Source organism: Mytilus edulis, chromosome 4 (assembly GCF_963676685.1).
Source record: "Mytilus edulis chromosome 4, xbMytEdul2.2, whole genome shotgun sequence".
NCBI classification, from domain to species: domain Eukaryota; kingdom Metazoa; phylum Mollusca; class Bivalvia; order Mytilida; family Mytilidae; genus Mytilus; species Mytilus edulis.
Window position 1 is genome coordinate 77,897,027 of NC_092347.1, and position 12,865 is coordinate 77,909,891.

At 31.6% G+C, this 12,865-nt stretch overlaps 1 protein-coding gene across 7 annotated transcripts in view; it reads left to right on the forward strand.

Annotated features, from left to right (window-relative positions):
• LOC139520589 (uncharacterized) overlaps positions 1 to 12,865 on the forward strand; it is a 67,108-nt gene that overhangs the window by 20,837 nt on the left and 33,406 nt on the right. For 4 of the 7 annotated variants that reach the window (XM_071313391.1, XM_071313392.1, XM_071313387.1 and 1 more), the window contains 4 exons: positions 2,391 to 2,451; positions 8,832 to 8,886; positions 10,741 to 10,909; positions 11,855 to 12,051. In XM_071313391.1, the coding sequence (XP_071169492.1) occupies positions 2,391 to 2,451; positions 8,832 to 8,886; positions 10,741 to 10,909; positions 11,855 to 12,051 (482 nt within the window). Of the gene's footprint in view, positions 1 to 2,390; positions 2,452 to 5,566; positions 5,618 to 8,831; positions 8,887 to 10,740; positions 10,910 to 11,854; positions 12,052 to 12,865 lie in introns of all 7 variants that reach the window. The other 3 variants (XM_071313390.1, XM_071313385.1, XM_071313386.1) reach the window with 1 other exon arrangement.

The following is a 12,865-nucleotide window of genomic DNA, read 5'->3' on the forward strand; positions in this document are numbered from 1 at the left end:
ATGGAATGATTGTAAGATTCATCTGACCCTGACACCACATTTTCATGGTCCATTGGTTGATATTAAGTTTCATGGTTTGGTCTGTTTCTTGTATACTATAAGCAATACGTCAACCATATTGGGTTAATGGAATGATTGTAAGGTGTACGATTATTTTATCTGTTTGGATTGGTTTAACAGACCTTGACCACATTTTCATCATGGTTTATATGATACGTATACTTTGAGCAAATCTTTATGTTTAGGTTTATCAACATAAAATCAATCGTGGTAAGTAAAGCAGACGAGACCATCAACATGTGCACTCTTGTTTCAATTTATTTGATGTTCTATTTCAAATTTGCCAAAGGATAATAATTGAGTCTAGCAATTGCTCACAGTATATTTTGGTTCTTTTTTTTTTTTATTAAATATGTTTTAAATGTTTTAGCAAAAGTTTTTTGTGAGTATTTGTTGTTAACAAAATGTGGATTTGTTTGGTTATTTTGATAATAACTGTTGTTTGTGGTTGTACTTACATTCACAGTTTGAGTTGCCATATGTGTCACTTTACTCTTTAATAATTATTGTGTGTTTATAAGTCTAATAAGAATCACTATGTTTAACTCTTTGAGTGTGATAGTGACATAATTTGAGTATTTGTAACACTAAAATAAAAATGTCCAATTCTCTATTAGCCCAAGAAACAAAACAAAAAATAGCACATTGTTTGTATTAAATGCATTTTACTATGTTCAATCCTAATGACAATTTTGATAGCTTTTGAATAACAATTTCTGGCAACAGGTTGAGGATTGTAATGGTTCAATGAAATATATACCACAAAGCAAAACATAAAGAGCAAATTTAATTTTTTGACTGAACTGTTTGTTTATTTACTTTTTATTTCCTGAAAGTTACAAAAAATGAGTTCATCATGTTTTTTTATTATTTTAAAAGAATTCATAATGAGTTTTGGTTATTAACCGGATTTTTGTGACGAAAATGTCGGTTATTGATTTGGGGATGTACGGCGGTCGGGCGGGCGGGCAGGCGGGCGGCAATCAAATGTTGTCCGTGCATTAACTCATGAACCGTTCAACCAAAGCTTTTAAAATTTTAATATGTTTTTACTGACACCTAAATGAAGGTCAAGGTCAATAATGGCAATTTTGACTTTTACCTTTCAGGAGTTATGGTTCTTGAAAGATTGAAAAATGTAGTTTCCAGTCGTGTCCATGCATTTACGCACGAACTGTTCTACCTAAGCTTCCCAAATTTTAATATGTTGTTACTGATGACAAAATGGAGGTCAAGTTCAATAATGACGATTTTGACTTTTACCGTTTAGGAGTTATTGTTCTTGAAAGATTGAAAAATGGTGTTTCCAGTAATGTCCGTGCATTTTCTCATGAACCATTCAACCAAAGCTGTTAAAATTTTTATATGTTGTTACTGATGGCAAATTAGAGGTCAAGTTCAATAATGACGATTTTGACTTTTACCGTTCAGGAGTTATGGTTCTTGAAAGATTGTGAAATGGCGTTTCCATTCACGTTGTTGCATTTACTCATGAACCATTCAATCTAAGCTTTTCAAATTTTAAGATGTTGATACTGATGACAAAATGGAGGTCAAATTTTAGTTTCTCTACAATGCACTTTAAATTGATATTTTGTTTGAAGTGTTTTATGTATATATTTATATCAATTTTTAAAAAATGTTGTTGTTTTTTTTAAAAACCTTTAAATAATTTCAAATGGAGGAAAGAGCAGTTTATTTTTGTTCTAGATGTGGTATCAATCATACTAGAATACATGTAACACATGAGTATCTTCTAAAAAAGAAGTTCAGCCACAATGTATAAAATCAGATTACGAGTATACTATGTAACATGTTTAAATCAATTTTATTGACTTTGCCAATATTTGTAGAAAGCATTTTACTGTCAATAGTTCCGTTGATTTCTGGAGTTGTTTAGAGTCATTAAATGAGTCAAAAATCCTAAACCTGAAATGACTATGTCCTACTGGTTGAGATCATGAAATGTCATTTGATTGGAGCATACATTGTGTTGTCAATGACTAACACACTAAATTAAATTTCTACTTAAATGCCTTTGAGGAAACAGTCCATAGGAAGTCATGTAACCTAATTATATATATCTGGACACATTATTTTGTATCTTTGCTAACACAATGCTCTTTAGGACTCCAATATCATGTGGTTAGCAGAAAAGCAGGAAATTTATATTTCAGGGCTTTGTTTGACAATGTGACTTTTCTGTAACCAAAACATCCTGTAAAGCTGGTTGCATTTTAGAAATGAAGAAATATTTACAAAAATGGCTCACATTAAAACTTATTTTCATTAAAAGTATATCAATTAGATAGAAAAAAAATCTATTTCAGAAAGAAACAAGGTTTACAGATATTGATGCTATCCCAGAAAGACAACAGTCATACAGAGCTGGTAAGTTTGAAATGAAGTTGTGTTCTTTTCATTGATATCAATATTTATCTAACTTTCCCATGATTTGGTAATCAGTCAACATTCTTTAGATAGCATAATTGTAGATGAGTTATTTCCCTTGATGTCAAGGTAACTTTGCCAAGGTTTGGGTACCAGTAACCATTCTTACATCAGGGCCAACCTTAAAAATATGTTTGTTTGCAGTTTTCCGACTGTACCTTCAGACTGAAGGGTCGGTAGGTAGGAAAAATATTTTATTTTATCAGCCAAAATACAGTTTAAACAAGCAGTTACACTAAACCAAGTTTCTTGTGAAGAAAAAAAAACATTTTAAAACAACAACCACTGGACATGCTGTAAACCAACATCAAATGAACAGGCATTTTCAGATAAAAAACTTTTTAACCAAAACTGAAACTGAAATAGTGTCATTATCCAATTTATGACATAAAATATGGTATAATTATTAAATACTGGAACACTTAATTAATTATAAACAAGGAATGGCATTATGACTAGAACTGTTTTAAAGAAATATATTCAGACATATGCTTCTTGACTAGAATGTTTTCATGAGTAGAGTATTTTCATCAGAAAAATGTAGATATTAAAGATTTATAAGACAATGTATTAAAGAGTGTATTTTTAATAAAAAAAAAATAACCATTGAATCTTCCTCAATTGAAAAAAAGGCAACTTGAAAAAAAAAAGTATTAAGATATTCGACTGTTTTCATATTTCTAACAATATTTAATTATATGTCATCTATGTGATAAGGTTATATTTTTGCCAGGCTTTAATGAAAACCAAAGAAATCTAAAGTTTGGGGTGAAATCCATAGCACCCCATTTTGAAAAAGTAATTTATTAGATTTTTAACTCTAGAAATATTTTATACAAATTTAACATGCAGTTTATTGTAAATATGTACATGTATGCTTTTAAAGTGTCTCATAAGTCAAATTTTTGGCTGGGCATTGATTGAATTTTTAAAGATGTTACTTAATTTACTTGTATATATGTACTGTATCAATCGATGTGTGACACTCAAATAAAATATATATTTATTTATTTATTTATTAAAAGTAAATGGTCTGTACTGAAATGTTTTTAATGCATAAAAAAAATGGCAGAATAGCTCCTAAGGACATGTTTTAATTGAATTCACACAGGCCACACAGTTTGGGTATATTTAATATTGTAAGAAAGAGAATAATCCGTGGCGGATCCAGAAATTTTCATAAGTATGGGCCCACTGACTGACCTAAGAGGGGGCCCGCTCCAGTCATGCTTCAGTGATTCCCTATAAAAGCAACCAAATTTTTTCCCAAAAAGGGGGGGCCCGGGCCCCCTCCCTAAATCCGCCTCTGATAATTGCAATGAGTGGGGCAGCCCCCTTATCCTAAAGGAGCATACTCATTGCAATCGAAGATAGATTTAATATAGAGAGAGTATATTTATTTTTCAAGCTAACCATTCATTTTCTCTACATCTTTGTGTAGTTAGGGTTTCTTCTTATTGATTTGGCATGATCTATATCCATTAACATTTCAAATGAGCCCTTCCTCCGTACAGGCGTGTTTACAGATATCCATGAAGATTTAAGTCACGGAGGAGTGGTTTCATCTTTGTCGTCTTCACAACGATTTGTAGAAAATATGCCATACTTCCAGCTGCTGTCGAATTATTTAACCACTGAAATTGGTTCCATAAAGTCAGGCTCCACAGATTCTGTACCCGATTTGTTTGAGACAGAATGGTTATCGTGTCAGTTATGAATATCCGCTGCATCATCATCAATGATATCATCACACATCATTACATGTGCCTGAATCTGTATAAACAGTTTACTAATAACTTTTTTGTTTGTTATTTGTCTTAAAATTGACACGAGACGACAGCGTAAAGTACTCCTCCGTGACTTCATGGATACCTGTAAACAATTTCCATGTGCTTTATCATCAAATGGTCACATGAACGCTTGACGGGAAGCTAAGAAAAACCGAACTTGAAATGCGAAATTGACCCAGACTTTAAATCATTTCCGGAAAGGACCTAAAGTTCCGGATCGCGTCAATAGAAGTATTAAAAAAAAATTCTTCAAATTTAAAGCAATAAAATTTTCACAGTCGGGAGGATTTTCAAGGGTCGGTCGGTAAACTGCAAACAAACAATATTTTAATTTAAGCCCAATATAAATGTAGATGAGTTATTTCCCTTGGCATCTGGGTAACATTTCTAAGGTTTGGGTACCAGTAACCATTCCTTAAACATAAATATGGATGAGTTGTTTCCCTTGACATCCAGTTAACTTTGCTAAGGTCTGACAATTGCAACTAGTCAACATTCTTATGGCAGAATAAATGTAGATGAGTTATTTTCCTTGACATCCAGCTAATTTTTCTAAGGTTTGGTTGCCAGTCATCATTCTGTGTTAACATAAATGTAGTTCCCTTATCATCCAGGTAACTTTGCTTAGGTTTGTTTACCAATCACAATGTTTGAAAGCATTGATGATTATTTTTTGTTCCTCCTGGTAACTCTGAAAATGTTTGGTTACCAGTTACCATACTTATGTCAGCATGGTCAACATTCTTTAACACACATTTGGCATACAAAGCCTTACATTCTATTCCTATGTGTTTTGTGGTTAATTCTTGTTAGAACTGATTTCTTGTAAGCAATAGATTTGATATTACAATTTTTGCTAAATTATCAAATTTGTCCTTGCAATTGGAAGTATCACATCAGAACGCATAAAACTATTCAAATGAAAATTGCTCTTTAGTGATTTTTAGTGATTCACTTTGAGACATCTCTCCATATATATTCCACAGATATGAAAAGAAAGGGTTAAAATCAGAGTGATATAACTCCGAATCATTAGCACTTTCAATTAACATCAACAAGATTTGTATGGATTATGTTAGGCTTATTTTGCTGCAAGATCACTAAGTCTTCAGTAACATTATCAATAAAAAAATTGAAATTTACTTATAACAAACACATCATGCACATCCCTTTTACAATGCATGTTCTCAGAAAATTTAAAGTTAATTCTTCTTACACCAACTTTATTGATATCTTATATTATTATATTATTACTGTTGTCATAGCAACATCAAACTGGATTCTTCAACCTCACCCATCTGTAACAGAGGAGAAAGGTAAGACATACCTGCAATCAAAAGTGCAAACAATTACCTACAGGTGCAGCGCTTCAGCTAAATGATGGCCTTAATGCTTATATAGAACATACATTTACCTACTTAAAGCTTGTTATCCCTTCAATAGCATTATTACACTTGCAGGTGTCAAAATGCTGTAATACATGTTGTAAGATCAGTGTTTCAGATAAATTATCTTAGTGTTGCTCAACAAGAACCTGTATTTTCCTTTCACAAATTTTTTTATATTTATCTTTTAATTAAAAAAAAGAATGAAGGAAGAGGTATATTTTATAATCATAAACAGAAATACTGTGCCCACAGCTGGTGTGTGATGCATTTCCCAGATGATCTAAAGTCATAGGCCTTCTGACTGTTTTTATTTGATTGCCTATAATGAGTCTTATGTTGATGGAAAAGCTTGGCTGGCCTGAAATACAAGCCTGGTATCTTTGAAGAGTTTTTAGAAGACAGCAAAACTTTTGCTGTTTGAATTGTGGGCCCAATTTTCAAAAATTGTCCACATTGAGATCCAAGGATCCAAAATTTAACATTGTTTGATTTCAACAAAAATTGAATGTATGGGGTTCTTTGATATAAACTATGTAATTAGATTTTGGAATTTGGGCCCTGTTATCTAATTGGGCTGCATTGATGTCCAAAGGGTCCAAAATTAAACATGTTTTGTTTGATTTCATCCAAAATCTCTTCTTAGGGTTCTTTGATATGCTGAACTTATTCAAATCTTGTACTTAGATTTGGGATATTGAACCATAATAGGTAAATATCCAGTTTCAAATTTGTGAGTTTTTAGACCAAATTCATTCTGTGTCAGAAACCTATACTATGTCGCAGATTTAATCACAATCCAAATTAAGAGCTACTTTGTACAATTAATAGAAATTGTGAGAAGATTCATATTTTAAAAAAGATACAGAATGTATTCTGTTTTAAGAAAAGAAATTATTTAAAAAAATAATTTGGAATTTATTGTTATGATTTAGATAGTTTGAAAGGTAAGTTTTTATAGATTTTTTTTAATACCATTTTATTTTCTCATAAAATGCAAAATGACATCAAGACTAACAATATATTTTGCTTTTTCTTTTAATTAATGTCATATAAAGCACTAAAAATGATAATAGACATTGCATTGACATAATTCAACCTTTAACCTTTCAATCGTTAATTGATAGAATCATTGTAATATTACAAAACATCATCTTTCAATACAACAGTCGGCATTATAACGTAGTACAAATCAGTTTAAATGCAGACGATAGGACATTTGCAAGGTTTATAATATCTATCTGGCCTTGCTGGTATCTATCTTTAAGAAGCTGTAGTCTTGTGTTTAAAACTTTGTTGTTTCAGGTTGGTTGATGGGCACCTCCAGCAGCATACCCCACTATAATGCATTCTGTGAAGGTCTGTGTCTTCTGTAGGAATTCAATTAGGCTGTACAGGTTTGGGTTGGCGCTCTGCACTTTCTTCTTTATTTTGTTGTGTCATCCTTTTTAGATGGTTGGTTGTTCGGGGTCCTTCTGTCTGGAAGTGGTTCCATAAGAACCTGGGGTCTTCAACTCAATACTCTATCACATAGTGTGTATAAAATGAGTGTCCTGGACGTTGTTAATGTCTTCCAATACAGTACGTTTAGCCAAACATCTTTAACTGAGTGGTATGCCCTGCTACTTTTCTAACTACTGGGTTGAGTTCAATATCGTAGCAGCTATGTAGTGCTACGTAGATTTTGACTATTGAACGTGTAGCTATAGACTAGTTGTTACATAGAGAATGAAAGCAGCTACGTAGAAGCTACATGGCTGCTACGATATTGAACTCAACCCTGTTAGTTGAGTTATGTCATCTTTCTCCTAGTAGTAGGTTTGACGTCTGCATTTCTGTACATTTCTCTATATACGTTGGGTGAATTCGAAGAAACAACCCTAAACTGTTACCCATGAGAAAACTGTACATGCTACATTCTGGGTGGCTGTCTCATTATTGATAAAAACTTTCAGGTTTGAGTTTAAGTTGGTGTGGTTATGTTATGTTTGATTTGACTGATGAAATGTATATAAACAAACTCCAATTTCCATGGTAGTAAGCTAAATACAAGTGGGTACATGGATCAATCAACCATAGCAGGGATGGTGTCAACTGGTGAAATAGATTCAGACAAGAGTAGAAGGTCCATCACAGTCACTGACTTTTTATTTTTGATTAATTTTAAATAGTGATTTTTGGTTATATATAATGATAAGAAAATATCAAACGGTATTATTCAACAAGAAAATATTAAATGTTGTATAATAAACTTCTATATTTGTTTAGATATTTTTTCACATGAAAATAAGTATGTGAATAACAGGATCCTTATTTTATTTATATTAAAGCATTTCAAAAATGTATTTTACTAAATAATGGTATAATTACATGTAGGAAATAACTTGTATTTTATTAAAAAAAAAGACATTTTGATATCTTATAAAGACATTAAATCGTTTTTTATAGTTTACAGGTGAATTACTGGTACACATAATCAGAACAATTTATAAACAAACTTTTATTACAACATTTCCCCCCAATGTTTATAAAGGCATGTGATTAAAAGTGGGAGAAACAGGATGTCACTAAATAATACACTTTTGGCTGTTCTTAGGCTTTTACAAAATAGGTTTTCCTAATGAAGGTTTCTCCAGATGATCCCATTTATGGCAGTGAATGTGGTATATTTTACTTGGCTTTATACAGTTTATATTAATATTTTCAGTGGAAAACATATTGATGAGTCTTTCCAGGATTTTTGTTGCTGTTCAGTCTCACTCATATTTCTGTTATATGCAAGACAGAGATATGTGTTACTATATGGCATTTAACAACATGCGGTTTATTCTGTTTGGTAAAAATGCAGAAGAAATCTTTTCCTGAAGTGGTCCACGTAGATTGTAGAAGGCCAAATGGTGAAAAGGGAAGTGATTGGTTTTGAAATATGTCTGAAAGAGGTTTAAACATTTTATGTTTTATCATTACTCATGATGAGGTCACATAAAAAGTGATGGTGACCCTGCCTGTTCATTACATTCATTGAATTTCTTGAATAACTCTGGATAGATGAATACCACTTGATACCTGATGTATATTTGCCTATTAGCTAGGGTATAACAACAGCCATCATTTGTTTATGAAATGGTTTATATCTTTATTTCAGCAACAAGAACTGAGTTTGATGTGGAAGAAGGAAGAGCAGAAGAAAGGAAGAGATTGTAAGTTCTTCACACAAACATTTACATTGTAGATTGCATTTCTCAGAATAATGAACTTATATGTACATGAAATTACAGTACATGATTATAATGACATAATAAAATACATCTGTTTTGCAAATTTAACCAGATTACTGTAAACCAACTTATTTTGACAAATATTTGGTTCTCATTTCGTTAAAGCTTTCGAGTAGAATTAATTCAAATCATTTTTATTAACCGGATTTTTGTGACATAAATATTGGTTATTGATTTGGGGATGTATGGTGGGCTTTTTGTGACAAAAATGTCGGTTATTGATTAGAGGATGGCAGGGTGGGTGGCTGGGCGGCAGACAAATGTTGTCTGTGCATTTACTCATCAACCATTCAACCAAAGCTTTTAAAATTTTAATATGTTGTTACTGACAACAAAATGGAGGTCAAGTTTAAAAATGATGATTTTTACTTTTACCGTTCCAGAGTTATGGTTCTTGAAAGATTGAAAACTGGTGTTTCCAGTTGTGTCCATGCATTTACTCAGGAACTATTCAACTAAAGCTTTTAAAATTTTAATATGTTGTTCCTGATGACAAAATGGAGGTCAAGTTCAATAATGACGATTTTTTTACTGTTAAGGAGTTATGGTTCTTGAAAGATTGAAAAATGGTGTTTCCAGTCGTGTCCGTGTATTTACTTATGAACCGTTCAACCTAAGCTTTTCAAATTTAGATAATTATGTTGTTACTGTTGACATAATTGAGGTCAAGTTCAAAAATGGTGATTTTCACTTTTTCTGTTCCGGAGTTATGGTTCTTGAAAGATTGAAAAATTGTGTTTCCAGTCATGTTGTTACATTTACTCAGTAAACATTCGTCAAAAGCTTTTTAAATTTTAGTATGTTGTTAATGATGACAAAATGAAGGTCACATTTGATATTGACAATTTTCACTTTCACTGTTCAGCAGTTATGGTTCTTGTACATGTGTGATATTGAAAAATGCCAGGACACAAATAAATGTAAATAAGTCTGGTTTGCTGTCGCTCTGACAGCCTCTTGTTTATCATGATTTTCCAATTTTCTGGTTGTTTTTATATAAGGGCAGACCCAAGATTCACATATTTACAACAATTTATATTGTTATGATATTTTTCTCCTTTGGAAAATAAAATGCTTGCCAAAAAAATTGTTGGTTTCAGTTTATGATTTTAAAAAGTTAAGGTCAATCAATAGTGAGTTGTATTTTGTTTCTTTGATATTTCTAAAATTTAATTTAAAGACACTGCTTCGCCCATGTCACCGGTTAGGTCATGTGATTGTGTTTTATGAGATATACAGAGAAAACAAAATAGAGGGTTTTTGGTAATGACAAAAATTTTGAATTGCAATATTCACCTACCTATTCATCAAATCGTTTACACAAGTACTCTCTTTTACCATGTTTACATGCAAAAAGTATATGACTGTCCTAACATGATTCATCAGATCATTGTACAATCATAAAAGAAACATGCAATCATTTTTTATTGTACAGGTACATTGCCTCCACTTGGATGGTTTATTTTAATCATTTACACGCACCAAGTTGAAAATATTGTTTTCTGCTACTTGTAACCGAAGAATCTATAATTTATAACATAAACAAGTATGAGGTCCATTTCCACTGAACTAGTACACATATTATTGAGAGGCCAGCTGAGGCTCACCTCCGTGTGCAGGATTTTCTCGCTATGTTGAAGACCCATTGGTGGCCTTGAGTTGTTATCTATTCTTTATTCAGGTTATGGTCTCTTCGACATATTCCCCATTTGATTTTCCATTCTAAGTTTTATTGTGTGACAATATATTAAGTTTGTTGTTTATTTTTTTTTTCAGTGAGTGTGCTAATTGTTTTGGAGACAGATTTCCGCGTGTTGTTCGCTATTTAAATTCACTGACACTTCAGAAGTTTTTGATTCTTGTCACCATAGCAACAGTGATAATTGGATTAATTCTTTTTGTTGGCATATTTCCAGCAAGTTTTGTTTATGTTGAGTACCATGAGGTAAGTAATATTACAATGTTGTTACATATTTATGTAGAAACTATGTGTTTTCACAGTAGAAACAATGTTATTTACTCAACCCCGCTTAAAAGAAATGCACCACCTTAATAATTTCTGGTGTAAAAATTGTCAGGTACATCTTAAAATTTCATTGAAATGACTTAAAAGTCTGACACATTATGGCATGGGACATAAATTATTTACATGTAATATAACTTATAGTCTGAATGAAGTGAACCTTTCATGAAGCTTTATTTTTGACTTTTAAAAAAGAAAACTTTTTTAAACAAAATGAAAATCATGTAAATCTTTTCATCCTAAAACAATGAAAATGTCTTTGATCTTCAGTTTCTTAATTTGGGACTTTTGTATTTGACTTTTTTCTTTAAATCCCCATGGTTTCTTCTTAATAACAACTGTCTATGTCATGTATGTAGATCATTTATAAAGTTGTGTATACTGATACACAAGTTTTGTCAATTTTCAGGAAACTTGAAATTGTTTTACAATATAACTTAAAATCATAAAGACAGATACTTCATTCAATTCTTCAAACTACCTTGCATCACCAGCAGTTGTAGCTTTCATTTCATCATGATGTCTATTCTTACTTGTATACAAGTGCAAAATTGATTCATAGTTTCTTTGGACACTTTCATGCATTGTAGTTAAACTTTCATATTAAAGACATCTAATAATAATTCAAAAAGTAAGACAGATGAGACATTTTAGTGAATGCACTCTTGCTTTGTAATGGTTTTATGGCTTTTTAAACAATTGTAAAGTATACATATTGAAAATCAAGTTTAATTAGATGTTTATCTGGTACAATTGTTTAATCAAGATTCATTATTTATGCAACATTGGTTTCAGTATCTTAAATTGATTGGTCTGTGAAACTACTGATAATGTCATGTTGTAATAGTTGTTATCTTTCTTTTTTAGATGGCTTTGCTAAAAAACAAAGTAACAGGAACTGTGGACCGTGACACTGTATATTTCACAGGATGTTATGTTCTAGGCCCTGATAAAGAATTTGTACGCTATCCTAAGTACGGCAACACCATTTCTATGACAACAGATGTATTTACTATTGATAAACTGGAAATTACCATGTCTTTCCATCTTCAGTATTATATCAGGTACAAACAATATTTTATCATTTGTTAAGCTATTTTTTTCAAGGGTTATCTCCAATTTTGTTTGTTTCTTTTTTTGTTGTAATTTCAAGTACATTCTTTGCAAAATCAAATATAACAATAAGCCATATTTTTGCATGATTTTTTTTGTGAAGAATATTTAAATCAATGAAACAGTATATTAGGCCGAATAATATTTGCAAGCTTATTTGCCAACACTGTCTGAAAATATCCATAGAACCTATCTGTAAAACATTATTGCACATGTATAAAACAAGTTAGAAAAAAAATTTGGTGAAATGAAATCTACAACTGCTGGTGATGTATGTCAGTTTGAAGAATTTGAAGTATATGTTTTTTCATGCCCCCACTGTAGCGAGGGGGCATTAGATTTTACCCTTGTCTGTCTGTACATCCTTATGTATGTCACAAAATTGTTTCTGTTCTCTAATCTTGATTTGCCTCAAACAAATGCTTTTTCCCTCAAAATACAGATTATATTTTAATTTTGGTGGCATATATAGTTTTATTCTAGAGTTATGCCCCTTAACAAATGGAAATATTGCAGCTTTTAGTTTCCATTCTCTAACTTTAGTTTGCCTCAACAGAATGTGGTAACATATAAACAATGCTTATTACCACAAAAGTCAGTTCAAGTCCAAATAAGGTTAGCATCACTTTTACAGTTCTTGAGTTATTCATTCCACTTTTCTATTTTATTATGTCCCTTTATATAAACATTATATTTAAGCAGGGGCATTACTAGTTTCCCATGGAAAAATTCCCAATTTATTTTTTTAATGTCAAACCTCGGGCC